At 38.1% G+C, this 22,398-nt stretch overlaps 1 protein-coding gene across 7 annotated transcripts in view; it reads right to left on the reverse strand.

The window, feature by feature from the left end:
- The window catches only part of SLX4IP (SLX4 interacting protein), an 83,082-nt gene that overhangs the window by 34,241 nt on the left and 26,443 nt on the right, over nt 1-22,398 (reverse strand). For all 7 annotated transcript variants that reach the window (XM_068153170.1, XM_068153169.1, XM_068153167.1 and 4 more), the window contains 2 exons: nt 11,326-11,415; nt 7,841-7,964 (listed from right to left, as the gene is read on the reverse strand). In XM_068153170.1, the coding sequence (XP_068009271.1) occupies nt 7,841-7,964; nt 11,326-11,415 (214 nt within the window). The remainder of the gene's footprint in view (nt 1-7,840; nt 7,965-11,325; nt 11,416-22,398) is intronic.

The raw sequence follows: 22,398 nt of genomic DNA on the forward strand, positions 1-22,398 counted from the left end.
ATTAAACACAGAGGACTTTCCAAAGTCCCTAGTAGCACAGAGCAACCACACCTACACACAGACAGAGCACGATCTGCACACAGACAGCAAGCACACAAGGAATGCAGTGCTTGTGGGGTTTTAACACCAAAAGGCAGACCTGGTATGCATCCAAACAATGCAACCCAAGTAGCATGCAGCATATGCAATCACACACACCCAAGTTGAAAAAAATTAAATCCTAAGCCATACTACGTTAAAAATTTGCACAACCCTGAAAGTTATGAGCACATCCAGCCACTTCAGGTTGATCTGTAGCACATTGCAGACAGCACAGTCTTCAAGGAAGACAGCTAAGGAAAGACAGGTGTGTCCTGCTGATCAATTAATTTATTCCCTGGTATTTTAGTCATTCCAAGAGAAGGAATTTGAACATTTATAAAGATTGAGAATTTCTAAAACGCTTCTAGCAGAAATCCTGTTTGCCTGTTCCCAAAGGACAGGAGAAGGTAAGTAAGAGTCAAACTTTTCTTCAGAAAATTTCAAGTCAACACTCAAAAACTTCCCAAACCTCTCTGCTCCCTTTTCCAGCTGTGCCTTGTGCTTTAAACAAGTCTATAGAAGCTCCACACAAACATTCTGTCCTCTGTTTCCCAGTGATCATGGAAGCTTAAAAAACTCAGAGCACACAAGGAAGTGCATCTTCAAGAGGAAGAGATGTTACAGAGAAGAATCAGGCAGTCAAGTAAGAAATAGTAAGTGCCTAGTGACAGACTTTCAAAATCACTTCTTGTGTATTCCGAAAAAGCTGAATTCCCACTTGGAGCACACAGATGCTCTTTCACAAGGTAGCTCTGCCTTCCCTGGCCTAAATGAAAGTCACTCTGACATTCTAAAGTGATTATCAAATGAAGAATTAAAGGTAGGGTTCGTCTTGCCTAACTGTCAACACCTGCATCAAACTACCATCCTAAACTTTGTTTTTAACTGATAGAGATTAATTGCCTATTAATTATGGGTCAGGAATGTTACCAGAAGGCTGCCTAGTCTGGTACAGTCCTCTGATTACTATCCTTTAGTAGTTATGCAGGTAGGGAGTGATGATGTTGAAACCAGAGGTCCCAAGGCAACCAAAAAGGACTTCAAGGCTCTGGGAAAACTGGTTGAGCCGTCAGGGCCACAGGTAATTTTTTCCATCAATACCTTTAGTTGCACAAAGGAATACTGAAAGGAACAGGAAAGCAGCTGTAATTAACAAGTGGCTCAGGGGCTGGTGCTACCAACAGAATTTTGGGTTTTTCAATCTTGGGGAACTTTCTATGGCACCAGGTCCGCTAGCAATAGACGGAGTACATCCATCCCAGAGGTGGAGGAAGATCCTAGCACGTGAGAATGGCCTATCCCCAGGAGGGAAAAGGGTTCTAGGAAGGGAGTTGGCAGGTCTCATTGACAGGGCTTTAAACTACATTCAAAGGGGATGGGGCTGAAACCAGTCCCCCCAGACAGGAGTCTGAGGGTGGTAGGCTGGAGTCAGGGGTGAAACCAGCAGCCTAGCTGAAGTGCGTGGACACTAATGCATGCAGCATGGGTAACAAACAAGAGAAGCTGGAAGCCTTGTTACAGCAAGAAAGTTATATTGTAGTTGCAATCACAGAAATGTGGTGGGATGACTCACATGACTGGAGCACTGTAATTGATGGCTACAGGCCCTTAAATGGAGACAGGAGAGGGAGAAGGGGTGGAGGGGTGGCCCTGTACATCAGGGAGGCTCTAGGTGCCATGGGACTTCAGTGTTGGGTGATAGGTTGGACTCGATCTCGAAGGTCTTTTCCAACCTGGTTAATTCTATTCTAACTTCTAGCCACCTTTGATAAATTGAAAGATACATAATTCCACTTTGCAAATACACAATTACTGAACACTGACTTTTTGCCTAACTATAGAATGAAAATTCCAACGAGAAACTTGGAATTTGTATAAATGCATCTGCATAAACCGAAGCACTAACAGCAAAATTACTATGCAAAAACACCTGGATGGTATAGAAAGGCCTTTATAGCTTATACAGCTGTTTAAGAGTGGCTGTTTGTGCATTGTCAACTAACCTCTACCTAAGGAAATAACAATTATAATAAAAAACCTCATATATACAACTCTGATCATCTAGAACAGAAATATTTTGGTGATAAAGGGATGCTTTTACTCCCCACTAGCTGGCTATAAAACATGGGAAAGGGCAATCTAAAGCAAACGCAGGAAATATTAAGTACAAGACACTAATCAAAACATTTTTCATAACCTGTTGCATAAGTTACTGTATACTTCAGGGAGCTATGAGGCTCGTTGTCACAGACAGATGAATGTACGTTTAAAGTTCACAAATATCTGCAGGACTTGGCCACTAACCATAAATGATTCCATTGTAAAGAAGCCACAATGTAATTATTTAGAGAGACAGAAATTACAATGTGCAACTGGAAACATCAAAGTTCATTGAAAGGGCTTCGGTCCTCCTCAGTCCCCTGTGGTAACTTATCTGTCATAGCTTATTTTCCCCCCAGTTGCCCCCAGAACTTTTTTGCTCTTTAAACAAGATAGGTGAAATTATTCTAGTTAAGATAAAACCAAACTCTGTCTCACAGCAAAGGAGTAAGAGTTAACAGCTGGGAGGGTGGGAATAAAATCAGTTTTGCTGCTGCAAGATTATAATATGGAACATATTCTACAAATGACTTACACAATTCAAATTCTACAGTAATAGTGAACACTCCTGAAGCAAACTAGGTCAGTCTGAAAAGGGTGTTTTCCTTAAAAACCTCATAATGTTCAAATTAAAATGCAATGCCAAAGCAGTTTGGAGTATTTACCATCATGATTTATTGTATTTTGTGTCTGTGTGCTTTCAGGAGCCAAACAAATCACTTCATAAGTAGCAGAAATGTATTTTCTTATGAAATCATCACATGATCACAATATGCCCCATTTCCTTAGAAAATTAGGTTAGAAATATTAAAATATACACAGTCCCAAGGAAAGCAGATAAAAATCAAGCTGGGAGCTCACTGTGCCATGTGACAGCATGCTTTCTAATTATTTTCACTCTAGATGAGACTGTACAATAAAAAGATCTGAAATCAGAGCAAAAATGTTCCGCATTCAAGCCAAGAAAAACACCAAGAACGCTAGGGAATGGAATGAGAAAAGATCTGAAAATTGCTTGTAAGATAAACATTAACTTTTTCCTTCCCCAAGAGGTGGAAGAAGGTCAGTTTACAAGATATCTCTTCCTTCCTTCCGCTTCTAACAGAGACATTTCTACTAGCCATACTTTCATTCTGCATCCTCCTTTTTCTTTCCTCTCTGCCAATGTATACTGTGCCTTCTTTAATTTTCCACAGTCCTCCCTTTGTCATTCTCCTGTATTCAATATCTCAGCTCAGTCCTCTTTATAGCCCCTTGCTACTTCATTCTCATTGCTGTTAATCAAAACCAGCCACCTTCTGCAGAGCATGACCGAACAGGCTCCGCTTTTAACACAGTAGGTGAGAAATATGACACACTAATGTGCATGACACCCTCACTAAAAAGCAGTATGTCTTATGGAGTAGTGCAAGTGGTGCAAGGCAAAAATGTATGAGACACATTTTCAAAGTTCTAGCTTCAAAGATTACACATTTGGAAAATTCATTAATGAGAGGAATTGACTAATGCATGGGGTTTGTTATTGGAGAGCTTGAGTTTACTCAACTTCCAATAATGCAAGGTATTCATACCTGGTAGATGCCCTTCCTGCACCATTTGTCCATGCAGATTGGATGCAGGCAAAATTAAATCTTTGAAAATCTACCCAATTTAAATTTTTTTCTTAAAAAAAAATAAGCCAAAAATCAAGCCCATTTGGACATTAATTAAACACAGGAAACCAAGAGTTTATACCAAAGCCTATGTCCAAAGACTAAATTAAAGCTTACTTTGGCAAATTGTTCACACTGGCCATTTGGGAGGGGTGGGGAAATTGTTCAGACAAAAGGAAGAATAGGAAGAACTTGCTTGTCTTGGCTACTTTCTCTCATTTTTCCATTCTTTCTTTCTTCTCCTGTGTGTAACACCCACAGATTTCCTAATGAGATGGTATGCGACCCACCACACACTGCTGTGTGGGTGTAACTTAAATGAAAAATACATTGAAATTAACAACTAACAGGCACAGATATTTACACTTCATGCCACCAAACTGAAAGGTGATATTAAATAACATTAAGTATAATGTAAGAGTAACACCAGAAAGCAATTGTGATAGGTGAAAATGTTGTCTTCAAAATAGTTATAGAAGACAGCTTAACAACAGTCTTTGCATAACAGATCTAGACAACAGGGTGAGATCTGCTCGTCAAAGGGAGGTACGTTGGCATCTGTTTCTGAAGAAAATCCTAATACAACATGCTTTGGTGTTAGGGGTAGTCTAAAATGTTACTAATACTAGTCTAATAATTCTGATTCTAATAAATTTTGGATACCTCCTGCAATGTGGAGAGTAAGCTAATGAAAACTGACCTGAAAACATCTGAGTTTAAATAGGGGTGGAATACTGACCTGGGATACTTCAAGTAGTAAATAACCAGCTAATCAGCATCTTAATGTCCCTTCCATACATACTCTGTTACTTACAACAGCAGGAGTTTTACAGCTGTGGAACTCTAGACACATACTTGCATAACTCTGAGCAAAAGAAACCACACTCAGTTTGAAGAGTTCAAAAAATGCAACAACAGCTGTAAGCTTCACTATTTCACCAGGAGCACCTACAGTATGCGTATGTCACTAGCCACATACCAAGCTTCTGCATTTCTGTGTATACTACAAAACATTTGGCAGCCAAACACTGGCCTGCTATCTTGAACTTCATCTGTTTGTGGGGAAAAAAAAACACAAACTTCACTACACTCTACAAACAGAACCTGTGATCCCACAGAGGAAGGCAAAAGGCTATGGAGCCACATTTGAGTGATGGTAACTGTTAAAGACTTGTGGCTCACCTAAAAGGGACAGTGCCTCAGAGGTAGGTCCAAGTTGCTTCAGTGAACACCTTCTCAGGTAAGAATAGACTTGAATGTAACTTGAATAAACTTGATTCTTGGACTTGAACAAAGCACTCCTTTCTTACAAATTACAGCCCTGAGCAAAGCAGGCTGAGAGAAGAGAGAGATGGATTTGGAAATGAAGATCAACATGAATGTTGTTATCACAGACCGTTTTCTTCCTTTATTTCTTTAATTAATGACAGTGAGATTAACGGCAGAAAACCGGTAGAACAATAATTTTGCTTTATCCAAAGTAAATACTCTTTAATCTAAAACTGTCATAGATCTTACTGATGACCTCTTCAAATTCATATCCTTAAGTTTTTAATTTTCAGGAAATAAGGGAAGAGTCAAGCAGAAGATCAATCCATAACCCTGCAACAACATACTAGTATTGTTACTGAAAAGTTAATGATCTAAAAGAAAATATAAGACCCTAAAATCCCATGAGCACCCTCAAAGTAGTGTTGCATCTGCCTACATATATATTAAAAAAATAAATTATTCTGTCTGGCAGCTTTATCTTACAAACCCAATTGTTTTTAAACCCTACTTTTTACTGAGGTAGAAACTTTAAATAACAAACAAGACAAAACACCACCCAGTAAAAGAAAACAAAGCAAAACCTCAACAAATCTCAGAAATTCTGATCCCACCCTAATAATGGCCTTGTACTCTCACTGTAAGAAAATTCTGGCTTTTCATTCAAACCCAGAAATCTACAGAGACCTGAAGCTTTGTGTGGTTTATATATGTTGATAATATTTTAAAGGGGCAAAATATAGTTATAAATTGCAAGGATAAAAAAGGGTTTCAAAATCCTTTAGTGTCCTGAAGCAGTTTTGGCTTATGCAGCTTTGTGTTCTTATGGGTGGAAAAAAAACCCCTCCTGTCAGGCTATAATAATCTGGCTCCCACGTATACCTAACATTTAGCAATAAGCAGCCAACCACACAGGATTTAACCTGTGCGAAGAACTGTTTGAACCTGTGCTAAAAACTCATTAATATTGGTAGTAACGTTCAAAGCTGCAACTATTAACTAGAATTCTATAGGAATATAGCTTTTCAGGAACCGAAAACGTTATTTTTAAAACAAAGAATATGTTCAGAATTAAAATTGTTAATATAATGCATACAGAATTTCAAAAGGTTTATCAGCATATTTATTCTATGCTGAAATTATGGAATTGTCTTTGTGATGCATTTCATTAGACATCAATTTCAATATATTTAAAGAACTGTGAGAAACTATTGCCAACACAAGGGCTTTACTAATGCAGCTCTTCACTGTGACAAGTTTATAATATGCTTCAGGCTGGTCATTAAAAACCAAACCAAACCAAACCAGTAAAAAGCACAGAAGTGTCATTAATTTCTAAGAACTATTTAAAGAACAATCACTTGTGTGACATAACATAAGCCTATCAACTCTAAAACCCACCATGATGACCACAATGGCCAGCAAAATCATAATAAACAAAACCTGGCAAGCCATTTGGCCCTAAAGGTGATCTCACATTAAAGCACAACCTACAGTCATCATTACCTCTAGTTTAAAGCATGCAGGTACTGAAATTGCACTTACTAGCCTCACCATACAAACAACCCCCAAAAAATTCCAACTGAGTAAATGTTCTTTGTTCTGTTTTCTTCTGCATGGTAATTACTCCAAAGTCATCAACACCACTACCAAGGCTGCAGTAACACCAGTGCAGTGGCAAAGATCATTTATCCCACCATCATGTAACTTTTTAAGATTGAACATGTTGTCAGAAGAGCAGGAAGTAAAGGTGTCATGTCTAAAGTTAAAAAATTCTAAAGGAAAAGGGGACTTAAACCAGCAAGCTTTCCATCCATTTTGGAGGACCCAGAAATATAGCATTTCTTCCTTTGAATGCTAATCATAGAATGCCAGGGGTTGGAAGGCACCTCGAGAGATCATTAAGTCCAACCCCCCTGCAAAGCAGGGCCACTTACAGCAGGTTACACAGGAACATGTCCAGGTGGGTTTTGAAGATCTTTAGAGAAGGAGACCACAACCTCCCTGGGCAGCCTGTTCCAGTGCTCCATCGCCCTCACAATAGTTTTCTCTCACACTGAGATGGAATTTCCTGTGACTGAGTTTGTGTCCATTGCCCCCTCATCCTATCACAGGGTATCACTGAAAAGAGACTGGCTCCATCCTGACAGCCATCCTTCAGATATTTGTAGACACTGATAAGGGGTCTTAGCCTTCTCTTCTCCAAACAGCCCCATGTCTCTCAGTCTTTACTTGTAAGAGAGATACTCTAGTCCCTTAATCATCCTTGTGCATACAATATTCCAGATGTGGTCTAACCAGGGCTGAGTACAGGGGGAGACTCTCCCTCAATCTTCTGGACACACTCCTCTTAATGCACCTGAGTATACTATTGGCCTCCTTAGACATCAGGGCACATTGCTGCCCCATGGATGACTTACTGTCAACCAGGATTCCAAGGGGCTTCTCTGTGGAGCTACTCTCCAGCAGGTGATGCCTAAACCTATACTGGTGCCTGGTGTTATTCCTCCCCAGGTGCAGGACTCTACACTTTATACTAATAGTACAAGCACTATGTTAATTTTTAAATAAAACCTTCTTCATTTTTTTAATAAAGTAATTTCAGATTGAAATAGCAGCTATTTCAGGTTTACTGACTTTCCCAATGGCAAATTTCTCATGGAACAAAACAAAGAGTAGCAGTTTCCACCATGCTTTATCTTACTTTATTTCACAGTAAGTTAAATAATTTGTTTTACCTGTAAGAAACAGAGGACCAGATGATGCATGTTCCATTGATTTCCACTGACCACGCTGTTTAGGTGTTTCCAAGTAGTGTTTGACCCTTGAAGCAACAACTTCCTCCAGCAGCATGCAGAGCTCCTGAAAGAGTAACCATTGGCCTATTTAGTTCTAAACTTACATACATGCCCACAGACACAAAGCAGAAATCAATACAAAAATCACTCCCTTTCACATGAAACAGAGAGAACAACTAAGAACTGAAGTAGCACAGAGGTGAGAAGCACATAATTTAGGAAATGAATGCAAACAAGGAAGGGAAGAATAAATCAATTTTGCTACAAAACAAGAGACAAAATACATGATGAATTTCTCAGCCAATGGGAAATACATTATGTTACAATGTTAATAATTGTTTTTAATAGCTAATGTATTTCATTTGTATGCAAGATGTGAAAAAATGCATTCTGAAATTAAGTGTTTAAGCAAAATATTAGTGAAAATCCTCCCAGGAATTGTCAACACACTTCTCTGCAAGAAGCCCTGTAAGTCAACATACTTATAGACAGATAATTTGGTTCAATTCATTGTGGGGGCAGACTCAAAGTTAATTAGGCCACAGCAACCTAATTTCTCTTGTTCATTTTGATTTGACTGCTCCTAAACATAACTGTTTCTCTTTCATACTTTCTTCTACAAAGCCCAGTAAAATCCACATACCATTCAAGAAGAATAAATCCTTCATCCAGAAAAATATACTTGGAGTAAAGGCAAAAAATGAATCACTGAAATACCAGAATAAGTTTTCAGATTACTTCATACACAAGTATTTGAGACTTTTGCTTCAGTATTCTCAGTTTCCATACAACATAACTATGTGCTCATACTCTGTGCTCATAACTGTTACAGACAAAAATATCATTTTACCTTTTCACAACGTTTGGACAACAGACTTAATTACACCAGCACTATCTAAACTAAAACATCATGGTTTGAAATTTAGTTTTGGTCAATCTGGAAAGTGTAAAAAGAACCAAATTATTAACATATTGCTCTAAACAAAAGCAATACACCTACATTATCAACCACAAACAGTATTTTCTTCTTAAAGTAAGAAATGCATGTTCCTTTCTGCTTGAAGAGTACAGCTATAAATACTACATTTACTTATTCTTGTGTTTAGCTCACTAAAGTGATCTCATTACACATTCCTTTCCAGGACTATGCATTCAGCTTAGAATGAAAAGATCTAGAAAGCAGCGGAAACAATGTGCATTTGGTTCCTCCTGCAACAATAAAAGTTAGCATGCACTTCCTTCATTTACATGGAAAATATTTTAGTTGTTATGCTTATGGAAATACTGTTTAAATGGTTCTCCACAAAGAAATATAGAGACCTATTTTTAAGGGTGCATAAAGAAGAGTGGGCTTCAAGAGAGTCACCTCTACATACTTTCCAACACTAAAAAGAACTTCTAACTGAGGTGGTCTATCTGCATACAGAGAATCATAGCAATGACACAATAGCATTCAGTTTAATAAATGCTTCTCAAAGCACAAAGATTTAAATTTGCCTTTGTTATTCCAGGGGAAAAGTGATAGAACAGAAAGGGCAGGGAAAGTTGAAGGGCATCAAGACAGAAAAAACTCCCAAATGGCTCAATTTGCATGCTGCAGCAATCCCAACGTAATTCTGTGTAACATGTGACAGCTGTGTGTGAACTGTACTCTTCACAATGCCCAGCTAGACAAGGTGCACTGCATTTTCTCACACCAGCCTCATGGTTATGTGCACTCATTTTGTTCCCAGATCACTGTAGGTGACCCATGCTCCAAGAAGGGGCTGGCAGCTGACAGGCCAGCAATACTCCCTCCCTCTGCCTGGGACTGCATCCCCAAGCACCATCACTACAAACAGCAGCCACTGACTTTCATCCAGGGCAAGTAGGGGATCAGCAGAAATCATGGGGTCTAAGACACATCTGCTTTTCCACAGACAAGCAAAGAAGGCTGTGCCACCATCAGTATTTTCCAGAATTTGTTAACAATGGAAGTGTACAAAACTGCTTGCAATGAATTTGCAAAAGCTATCACAAGAAAAAACAAACAAGCAAACAACAAAAAAACTCCAACCACAAACCAAACCAAAAAACATTCAACCCCCCTAACTATATATAATTACAGGCATCATTTGCCTAGAATACCTCACTGACCTTTCTCTTCCCACTTTAACAAAGGTTCTGCATAGGACCTTCAGGAAGAGAATTGTAAAGCTGTTGGAATCACACTTCTCTGCTGTCAAAAATATGCAGCCTTTGTACTTCACTTAAAAAATGTGGTTACAGAAACGTAATGAATGCTGCCCTGTCATGCCTCTCTATTAAATCAATCATGATCTAATTTCCTGAAATTCGTATCTTTTGTTTTGGCAGTCTTACAAAATACATTTTGAAAACACTTAAAAGACAGATAACCAGGGTAGCAAAACTGGTTATAAATAGAAAGGGGTACTAAGTGTTCATTTGCTCAGGAAAAAAAAAAAAGAAGTCTAGAAGATTTCCCCCTATTTCCTTCTTGCATTGCTTAAACCACAAATCAGATGACCCATAAGCTGTTAAATAGTCTGCTTTCACTCCCTCAGGATATTTATTTACTGTTTCTTTTAATTTTCTTTAAAATTATTACTTTGAGACATAGTGGGATGCTCTGCAGTGACAAGTTAATCACAGCACTATTAGGAAAGGTATCTGCTGAAAATTACCGTAACAGAGACTTGCGGGAAAGTCCACAGGCATTTGAAACATGTCCTGCATTCATTTTCAATAGGGAACTTCTCAGGTTCCCACACAGACTGAATCAGGGGAAAACTCCCACCAGTAACTCATCACAAGAGTGTAACAGAAGTCACACTGAACCTGATGAAAGTTCCATTCATAATTTCGCTGGTCACTGGCTTTGCAAAATGTCTTTACTGTCAGGATATACAGATGATACACTTAAAGACTGGGAGTTTCATTTCATAACATACAATGGGTACTAGAGCTTATCATGAACATTCATTATGCTTCCTTGCATTATCTAAATGCAACATCATTCACACTTCTAGGAACACAGAAAAACAATTAATGGAAAGATATTTCGCCAACAAGATCTGCAAACACGACACCCATGGCTATTTGGTTTACATCACTTAGGATAATTTACAAATATTCATCAGATGCATGTCTTTAAAATTAAACATTGAGGCATGAGAATCAAAACAGCAGGCACACAGGCAAGCATGCACACACACAGAGCATAAAAATGAAAAGGCAAATTAAAAGTGGTCATTAGTGACCAAAAAAGCACATATGTTTGACTTAAGGGTCCCGCAGAAACCGTTGACAGTTAGGTATAACTAAAAATACTCTCAGAACATTGACAAATTCCAAACAGTTCAAGTCAATCCAAGTTTTTTCTCTGCAGCCACATGCTTTTGAAACAGAAATGATATTTGTTGTACCTCTTTCTCATGATCTGAAAGCCAGCTGGTGTCTTTACTCGAGCCTTGAGGCAAAATACGAACATCCACCAAAACAGCAAAGTTCCCACACTGCAAAAAAAAAGTGAAAAGTTCAACTGTAGCTGCTAGGAGCTACACATCTTGAGCAGACAAAGACATAAACAATCAGGTAAACATATGCATCTGATTCAGAGATACAGCAGGCAGAACATGAAACTGTGGAAGACTATGCAGTATGGAATTACAGATTTGCTATTGATTGTGGGCTTAATGAGAAACGTGAGCACCAGATACGTCTTGAATCACTCATTGAGAGGCTTGAACAATAACAGCAAGCTCAAGTACATGGAATTTTCTTCTGCTATCTACATGCCCTTTTCATATCTGAGTTCAAGCAAATTTTAATGTGAAAAATCAGCTATTCCTTCACCAAACTCCCATTGTTCCATTGTCAGAGAATTTAGTACCAGCTTAGTTATATAGTTTGTATTTTAAATGTATAAAGTTCTTAAAAACTACCTGATATTCACTGCTGTTTGACATACAGCCAATCCTTTGGGTGGTTAAATAATAATAAAGTCAACATATTAATAAACAGTACATATAGCTGTTAGGATGATACAGGCTACATCCCAAAGCACATCAACTATTTCTGAAATCCTGGACAGCCTTTGAGGACAGTGTGACATACAGAGTCAAATTACTTTCTTTCATCAGTGTATCAGTCACTACAGAAGGTGAATGGCACAAACAGAGCTCCTTGGTCCCACTGAGCACTGAATCAACCCTAGCAAGAAAATCCTGCCTCTTTCCATAAACAGAGGTATGGTGTGTTACAAGTGAAGGCTCTTCCCTTCCTTCTACTGTAACAGTACTAAATATCACTCTGGCATCATTTCACTTAATAACTTGCAAGATAAAAGCCAATTTCATCACACTCTTTGGCTTCTTGTGCCACCATTGTGATGCAATAAACTCACTCTTTGAGAAGACTGGACATGTGAGATCAAGGCAATCACACATCTGGAACTTCTGATGGGATAGAAACAATATCCTGATTCCAGACAAATCTCAAATATGTATGTACAATCCAGTACGAGTGATTTCATTTCAAGTGAACATTGCAACACACATTTCCTGTCCTAACTCTATTCCCATATTTGCTCTTCACTAACAAATATCTGCAAACCCCATACCAGAATCCCAATTGCAACCAGAACTAATCCTGGAAATATTATGAGATAAATATCTAGATATTTACATTACAGTTGTGCATCACCTACAGTCCAAGAGGTACACCTATGTCTTAGGCTTATGGTATGGCACATGTACAGTCTTTGATAGCACCCTTACCTTTGCAATACCTGTACAGTTAGCATGACAAAGAACACGGTTTAGCATTGATGTTATTAATCATGACAGAATATTTAGTAAATTACAAATCTCTGGGTTAACAAAACACTTAGTTCTGTAAATGATCCATAAAAGAGGTATGTAATTAAAGATTTAAATATAATTAAAATATCAATCACAACCAACATTGTATCATAACCAGAACAGAAAAGTTTGGCAAATGAGACAGGCTTTTTGAAACCATTCTTCTAAGTTACTTATAGGTATCAGTCACTGAAAGAGCAGGATGCTTTGATCTACTTTATCAAAAGGCTTCTCTTTCCTCTAGAGAACCCAGAATTACCAGATGGCTGCAAGAACAAACCTCTCCTCTGGTGAATCATTGTCAGCTCCAGCAAACCTTTCAATTGACTACCGAACTTCAAAGATTGCAGACAGTACATATTAGAAAGCCAGTAAATTATTCAAGATTTAGCACTTACAACAACAAACAAGTAATTGATACAAGAAAATTCAAAATGATCAAATGCCAAATGCTAACCTGTGTCATTTTCTCTTAACTACAGAAGCTTTACAGATATATGGATAGAGATTCCAAGAAGAAATAATATTTGCAATTATTTTCCTTTGAACACCAATATTTGCTTCATTTGCCAACCTTGAAACAATTGGAGCAAAGGAAAACAATGAACTGCATTTGAAGTTGCATAATGGAACAGTTCAAAATTATCTTCAAAATATTAAAGAGACCAAGCATATGCAGTAAATCAAAGAAAAGCAAGTACATATGAATAATGCATAAATCTGTCTCATAGACAAGCTTTCCCAATGGAAGATTTTTATCCCTCTGAGTTCTGGAGCACTCTTCTTACATATAGCATATATGGACTCATTTCAACATCCAAAAGCCAAAAGGGACATAAAATACTATGCTCTCAAATTATACAGTACATTGTATAGCCTTCACTTGTGTTTATAGTTGATATGCCTTCACATGGTACAGGTGTATGTATATTCATGCTAAGCAGCTCAGTACAGCTTTGGCCACTCCAGCAACAAAGGCAAAGTTCTCTGTACAGACAAACACTTGTGGGGAATTGAGGGAAGTGGAAGAAAAATGTATACTGTTTATATTAATCAACTTGATGATCTTCTAAGGATTTCTAAATATTTTTTATTCTGAGGATATGCAATTCCATGCAAAGAGAATCTTTCATTTTAGAAGAAATGAGACATTTGCAGTCATTTGCAGCTGCAGGAAGCAACTTGTGACCCCTAAGTACTGCAACTGAAAGGCAAACAGAACAGAAACTTCTAATTTTATGTTTTCAACCTCAATCTCAAATTTTGCACTGGAATTGTTTTTAGAGGTGTGACTGTCATACCTGAAACCTAAATGCCTGATCTGATGGGAAACACTTTGAGCGATCTCAAAACGTTGCTAGTGCATTGTTGTACAATAAGTGCATCTAATTCAGAACATATTTTCAGGAATCAAGCTGTTTACACAAACATGTCAAATACTTCATAGATTCTGCAAATGGAGAAGATAACCAGACACGTAACATAAACAATGAATACCGATGTGAAGTGGTTAAGTCAGTCAAGGAAAGTCATCTACTCATAACCTGGTAAAACCTTGGGCCAGAATAAGCACGTATTAGATAGAGGATTATTATTTCCAATCCCCAATAAGCAGATAAACCCAGAAAATTATTTTTGTTGCTACACTCATCTTTACAGTCAGGGGGCTCCTACCTGGGTCCTCTCATTTCTTTAAACTGCATAATTTCAAATAGTGTAAAAACAATCATCATAAACAAAAATACTGGGGCTAAGCAGGGTGAGCCTGTATTCAGTTACAGCAATCCAAATGTGCTGCATCATTAAGCCAGACAGGACTGGAGAGCCAGCCTCCCAAGGCACATATTAGCATTTCCCATTTCTGTGATTATTCTACAGATGCAGACTTGCAGGGTCAGAATTAATTGAAGCTTAGTTGAAAAGGAAACATATGATAGGTTAGATAACTTCAGGGAGCAGGGAGAAAGGGGGCAAGCTGCAGACATCACACATGCATTTGCTTGGCAGAGGGATAACTACAAGCATAAGTGACACCATCAGCACTACAGCAACAGTTAGCTTAGACAAACAGTTAACGTTTGTCATCGCTGCTTCAGATCAGAATGGTCTCTGTAGCACCAAAACCTTAAAAAATTGATTATATTTAAATGATCTACAGAAAGACAATACCTCACCTTATCATCAGCTTAAAGATGATTTTGAAACAGTTTTGCAGTTCCACTGGAGAGAAGCATACACTACACTGGAGAATTTCAGTTTCACGGGCTAATCATAGAGGGACTATTTCTTTCTGATTTTGCCTTTTCACTTGAGTTGTGGTTTTTAGTTATAAGCAAAAATTTGTCCTGCTCCTTTATTGTTTTGACCCCACAGAAAATGAGGACACAGTCTCAAGCTCGGCCAGGGGAAGTTTAGGCTGGAGGTGAGGAGAAAGTTCTTCACTGAGAGAGTCGTTCGCCATTGGAATGTGCTACCCGGGGAGATGGTGGAGTCACCATCCCTGGAAGGGTTTAGGAGAGGTTTGGACGTGGCACTTGGTACCATGGTTTAGTCATGAGGTCTGTGGTGACAGGTTGGACTTGATGATCTTTGAGGTCTCTTCCAACCTTGGTGATACTGTGATACTGAATGTATGTCATCCTTCTGTTTAGAAATTAGCATAAATGATTTTCAGTATTTTGACTCCTCAATGGACAAAAAAACATTTGAGTATACAACACAGGAGAGACATTTCTCATCACACAAAATTAGTTGGCCCTTCACTCACCAATGTGTCTAGGAGCACTATGACTCAAGAGATACAAGGTTTCCCAAACTGTGGGACATACTTTTCAAGCAGTCAAATACCTCAACCTGCTACAGCTCAGGGTAGCTGTTTGTTATTACCACTGGTGATGCCTATATGGGAGCAAAGGACGTTTGACATCTGACACCATGCATTTCTCATTCTTTTAAGTAGAGAAAGTTACTGTGTGATACAGGCATAGCTTTTCCATATACATTTTCAGAATCTCCAGAGCTCATTTTTTTGGGTTGTTTGTTTGGGGGTGTTTTTTTGTTGCTGCTGTTGGGGTTTTGTTTTATTTTGCTTTGTTGTTTGTTTAATTTTGGTTTGTTTTTTATCCTAGGGAAAAAAAGGCAAAAAGGGAAAAAAAATATAAATATCTTTTTTTCACCATACAGTCAAGTTGCACAAAAATAATACCCCTTCAGCTACCATTCCAAACAAGATGGTTACTCAACTCTGAATTTCAGGAGAGTGGTTTAGGACACAGGTCACCAGTGATTGGTTTTATTGCCATGAGATTAATCATGTCATCTGACAAGAGGAATTGGTGATTGTAAAAGAAGGCTCTGGAAGATGCCACAAGCATGAACACTCAAGGAATTCAGAATCCAAGACCATTCTTCAGAATGGCCAAGAAGGAAGAAGCTAAAGTCAGAGGGGAAAACAATAAAATTCCACTTTTGACTTTTTGTTTTTTCTGGATAAGAACTGCTTTGTTCTGGAAACTTGAAAATCTTGAGGCCTGTTGTAAATACTGCATGGGTCTGAGGAGACAAGCTGCAACCCAAATCCATCTTCAACACTGAGTCACTCGGTATTGGTGAGGAATCCACAGCTGCTTGCAGGACATAAGGGGGAAAGATGGAAGATGTGCTTAACTGGAAAAGTAACTAGAAATTCATACCTACAGACCAACCTCTGCTATGTTTAAGAAACTGTCTGTTGCAGTTTGCATCCAACAAACAAGCAAGCTTTGGAAATCTCAAATGGGACCCTATTTAATTTACTAGAATTGTAAAAATGTTTCCACAAACAGCTGGTCTCGTTAAAGAAAGACTAGAGCCAGTAGCTGACAGTGCCTAGATCTTTTTAGTCCCCTACTGACAGAAAGCTATGGGATCACTCTGCAGCAGTAAAATAAAGACTAATCAATGGCATAGGAGGGTCTAACTTAAAGATCTACCCTCAAAGACAGCCATATTCAGCAGGAACTGGACAACCTATAATGCATTCAGCCCTTCCAAAAGCAGGGATAAAATTCCTAATGCATTCAGACCTTGCAGAAGCAGGGAAAAATTCCCCCCTATATAACCTGAATATAAGTAATCTTTTGTGGTTGGCTTGCTTGTTTAGGAGTATAGTTTATGTATGAGAAATTCCTCAAGGGAGGAGTGTTTAATTTTGTAGTGGTTTAGCAGAAGAAAAGTAGTAGTTATCTGAAAATGCAATCAATGAGCTATAGAAGCATTAAAGATCACATTCAGAGCAAAGAGAGGCAAGCAGAGAATGAGCCTTTAGAACAATCTTTTGAGAAATGTGGTCTGAGAACACAAAAAGAATGCAACATCAAGGCAGTATTTTAGACTCTTAAAGGATGCTGGATGGCAATATAGCAAAGGTAAGAAATGATGTAAAAAAATAAAACAAGAAATACTTGTGAATGATACAACCCTGAGGAAAATGTAAAGAAGTCTAAGTAGTTTCAGATCTGATGGAGATATGAATGATACTGGAGACTTTCAACTTAAGGACTAGTATGGCGCTGTTAGAGCACATAATTGTGAGAGATCCACCCAAGTTAACAGATCAAAATAAATTAATCAAGGCAACTCCTTCAAGAGCCCCTTAATTATCTGCTGAGGTAAAAGATCTGCATGTTTTTAGCAACATAAGAATGCTTCAGTGCAAACAGAGCCCTTCAACTCATCACCCACAGTCAAGCTAAGCAGTAATTACTTAATCTAAACATCTGAACTGGTCTCGGAGAACTGCTCTATCAGGTACAATGTTGAAAAAGAGCCCCAAATTGCATGAGAGAATTAAGCTTAATTTAGGTTGTCAATCTGTGCTGGTCCAATCCCAATTCTGTAGGAGGTTTTGTAGCCTACATATTAAAAAGGAGCTTCATAGAGCTCAAACAATTGCAAAAAGCAAGTTTTTCCTCCGGGCAAAGTCTCCAAGCAACAGTGCGCTCTCAACATTATTTTGAAAGGATATCTGCCATGTCCCTGCCTGTGTCAGAGCTGATCCAGAAAAGCAGAAATAGCAGTACAGTATTTGTTCAAGATAATAAAAAGATAATATGAGATTCCAACAAGGTGCTTTCACCCTTTTGCTGTAAAATACTACTACAAACCCATGGTATTTTTTAAATCACAGCTAGCAAGCAATGAAGAAATACTGATCTCTGTGGCAATTGGAATTTAGGACACTTTGGGTTGGAGAGAGTGAGAAGCCATATCAACTGGATAGCTGAACATAGTCACAATCTAAATGCAATGAAGTCCTAATTGTAAATTTTAAGGACATTTCCTAGGGCTTGGACACACCAACAGAGTGTCACAGGATAACATGAGATTGTGTATCACCTGATATTTGATAAGTGGGCACAGATAAAGATTAGAGCTACCTTACCTAGCTCTTACTAGCTTAGTAACTATAAACTATAAAAGTTTAGTAGAGGCAGAAGTTGGAATAAACCTCAAGAGATCATCTAGTCCAATCCTTGCTAGTGTAAGTACACCTAGATAAGGTTGCACAGTAAAGTGTCTGAGAGGGTTTTGAAAATTTCCAGAGGAGACTCCACAACCTCTCTGGGCAGCCAACTGCAGTGCTCCATCAGCCTTGAAGTAAAGTTCAATTGAAACCCCCTGTGTGCTAGTTTGTACCTGTTGCCCCTTGTCCTGTCACAGGCCACTAGTGAGAAGAGCTGAGCCCCATCCTCATGGCCTGCATCTTTTAGATATTTATATGCATTTATAAGATCCCCTCTCAGTTTTCTCTTTCCCAGGCTGGAGAGCCCCAGGTCTCTCAGCTTCTCCTTGTAAGAGATGCTCCAGTGCCCTCAGCATCCCTGTGGTATTAGGAAAGTGACTAATGATGGGAAGACTAGCCTTGTCACTACTGTACTAAACTAGAAGTTGAAACATTCTTTTTGACTCTAGCTAGAAAGTCACTGCTGGGATTTAGTTTCTTAATCAGATGGCAGACAAAGGAAGCAGTATACTCCCTGTACAAAAGCCTGTGTGTCTGAATCATTCACTTTGCAGCGATCATGCACCAAAACAATAGGTATCGGCATATTAAATGTTAAGAACACTAACAATGATCATTACTTCCTTTGATTTCTGCACTGTAGATCAGACATGTACCTATCAGTTTTGTCAACACTTCCTCAGAATAACTAAACTGAACAACTGAGTAGAGGTTCATAAGACATAGAAGGGCTTACTTAAAGTCCTGCTAAGAAACAGCACAGGACTAAGCTTTGAACAAACCTTAAAATTGCAAACAGTAATATGACATTATCTACTGGAGAAATTACAGCCAGTAATAAAAGCTTGAGGGCCTTCTTCAGACTTGTGGTTAAATAATTTTCACAGCTTTTCACATACATGCTCTATTTGAAGATTAATGAGCCAACTTTAAAATATAAAGAAAAGATCACCAAGTATGTATTGCAAGCTACTGATGTATTCGTTCAGCACATGAAAAGAACCACCACACAGGACAGCTAAGGAGCTTAGTAACATACCACCTGCTTTTATGTGTTTCTGCATATGCTAGTCATGACTAGAAAATTAAATGCAATAAAAAAGAAGTTTAAGAGACACCAACCTCAGTATCTTTTGATGTAAACTGTCAGAAAAAAAACCCAACAAATCCAACTAGTGGATAGCACGGAAAACACATCTATAAAATTCTTGTAATGTGAAGAAGAGATAAACCACAACGTTTGTTTGGGAAGGTAATGTGTACATTACTAAGATGAAGTGAGCAGCAATTCTCAAGCATCTGATGAATCCAGTAACATATTTCTTGAGTTTATTGTACAACAGCTGCAGGGATGGGCTGATTTCCCTCTCCCAAAAACAGAACAGGGAAGCAAGGGCAGGTCCCATGCAAGAAATTGTTCCACATTCCCCAACTTTGCAATTATTTCAAAGTCTCTGACTCCTTTTTATACAATAAGACAAGGTCTCACCTGCTCTAAATTTTAATTCTCTCCCTCACACTGAGACATTACCTACTGCAGCATGCAGCTGCTGAAGTCAGAAGCAGAAGGCAGCAGAAAACCAAACCAAACATCTGTAGTCCATGTTTCAACATAAAATATTTGCAGATGTTAAATCTTAATGCCAAAACAGCTTAACAAATTAAAGATACATTGATTATACATACTTAAGAGTTAAGACAAATACATAAAGCAAACATTTTTTATTTTCAAAAAGGTATTAGAATGCCAAAATTTTTAATACTGTTAAATTTGCTTAAGTGGTTGAAATGTTACATTTTCCAAGTGCATAAAAAAGGGTTGTTTTTTTTAAACTTACTTGTCTTTAAAACAAAGTTAAGCCAGGAAAGTTTTGACTGCATGAAAGCTTTTCCAGAAACAATGTATGAAAGAAAGTGATACACTTCTGAAAAAAAAAAGCATATTACAGAAGTGATGCCCTCTGGACAAAATCCTTCCATTAAGTGGAAGCATATTTAGTCAACATAAAGCAGAGGAAAGCTCAGCAAAATAATCAGTGCTTTATCTACAAAGTTACAAGGGAGGAAACAGATGAGCTTTTCAAGTGAGCAAGTGATGCTCTAAATCCTGCTGCTGAAAAGTCAGAATCAATTGGATGGAGCATTCGTTGTATTTCAAACTGGAAACAGGTCAGCAAAAACCTCAAGGAATTACCAGCTGGAAAGTGTCTAAGGGGGAAAAAAAATTTTCATCTGGCATCATAAGCAGATTTTGTGCATAAAGAAAAACAATAAAAGAAGATACAGAAGGAATAGGAGCAACAATTGATTTATAAGAATATGTAAAATATTAACATAGCTGAACACATAAGAGTTAGTGACACGCAAGGGCAAGTTAAGGAAGCTATCTCCCCATTTGCCTGCCCTTGCCTATTTCGCTTCCATCTTAATTCTTCCAGAGATTACTGCTTTCAGAACTGAACATGTACAACTGTCTTCTACTAAACTAGTTTGGATGAAGTATCTGTTTTAAAATGCATATTGAAAAGCTTACTCAGTTTGGTAGAAATAAACAGGGAGTGACTAGCAAAACCTCTGAGCAATGAAAAGCAGGTGATGGATGACTACATCTTAGGTGCAGGTGAAACTACACCTGTGCGGTCTAGCACCAGGTTTTCCAGAGGCACCCAGTAACACATCAGCTAAGGAAGGCAGATGTGCAGCAGGCACAGCAAAAACTGTTAACAAAAACAAACAAAAAACTCCTACTGTAAATATTCTCTCCTCCCTCCTCATCCAGTTCCTCAGGTTGGAAGATCAAGTGCCTACCACTTTCCTTCTGAAGACTTGTAATACAACGGTTTAGTCAAATCTCTTCCACTAGGGGAAATGAAGACCCAAAGTGTGACTGTTTTTAATACCAGAATGAACATTGAAGGGACACAGAAAAAACACCCAAACTGTGTATACTTTACACAAAGACAGCTTAATCTATAACTGGTTTTGTCGTTTTCTGTAGTGCTTTTTCACACTGCATGCATTGATAGCTGTTACATTCACACTGTGGTCAATCAAGTAATGAAAATCCAAGGGGAAATGCACTTTTTTAATACAATGTACAGACAGTGTGGTTAGCACATGGCTCCTTTTCACCTGCTATTAAGTATAACAAAAATAACATGCTGCCAAGATTTCAACTAAATCCTGGTTTAAAGCTGGAGTGAGGGGAAATGGCAAGAAGGACTGAAGTATTCTCAAAAATATTTATCTATTTCACTGAGATCAAAAAAGCTGCTGCCTCAAAGAAAAAAAAACACAAACCCACCATTTTGGTAATTTTCAGAAGGACTATCAGTACCTAGAATTTCAACTGGTATATGGGAATGCATTTAAAAACAGTTGAAGCTTTACATTTCAAAGCCATTCTTATCAAATTTCCTGGGGATTACATTACTAATTAGGAATAGGTGGAAAATATTTCTCCCAATGATGTTTACAAAAAGTCAAGTTCCAGTGATAATCAGCAAGAATTGTGACACACGTGGAAAACATTAAAATCACTTCAAATGGTAAACAGTGTTGATTTTATGTGGCAAAATGTACACTTTAAATACACAAGAAGTTATATTGGGTCAGTCCAAAGGTCTGCAATGACCTGTATGCCATTGACAGCAGTAAGTTTTAGATGCCTACAAGAACAATTTTAAACAGATATGCAAATAATGATGCTTTGCTCAGTAGATGTATTAGACACTCAGCAATGTGAGATTTCAGGGATTCCATCCCATAGCTGGCATCTGTATTTAGAAGACATCAGTGATGGTTTTCACCTAGAATTTGTTAAACTGCTTTATAAAACTGCATGAAGTTTGGCATCTGCAATGTCCTGTGGCAAGCAGTCCCAAAACCAGATCACACATGCATGAAGAAGCATATTTTCTAGTTAATTTGAAATTATCAGGTTGGTTTAATTACATGCCCTTGGTTGTTAAATTAAAACAGTCATTTCTTATTTATCTTTTCCTGCCATCCATGATTTAATAGACCACTTTCACTCCCCACCCACTACTAGCTTTACCTTTTCCATGCTGAAGAAAGTTAAATTGTTCCCTCTACTGAAGTTCCACAGCTCTCCCTAGTTCTAGAAGAACTAA

The sequence above is a fragment of the Melanerpes formicivorus genome, unplaced genomic scaffold, assembly GCF_026170545.1.
Source record: "Melanerpes formicivorus ecotype bairdi unplaced genomic scaffold, bMelFor1.0.p_v2 SCAF_25, whole genome shotgun sequence".
In the NCBI taxonomy this organism is placed as follows: domain Eukaryota; kingdom Metazoa; phylum Chordata; class Aves; order Piciformes; family Picidae; genus Melanerpes; species Melanerpes formicivorus.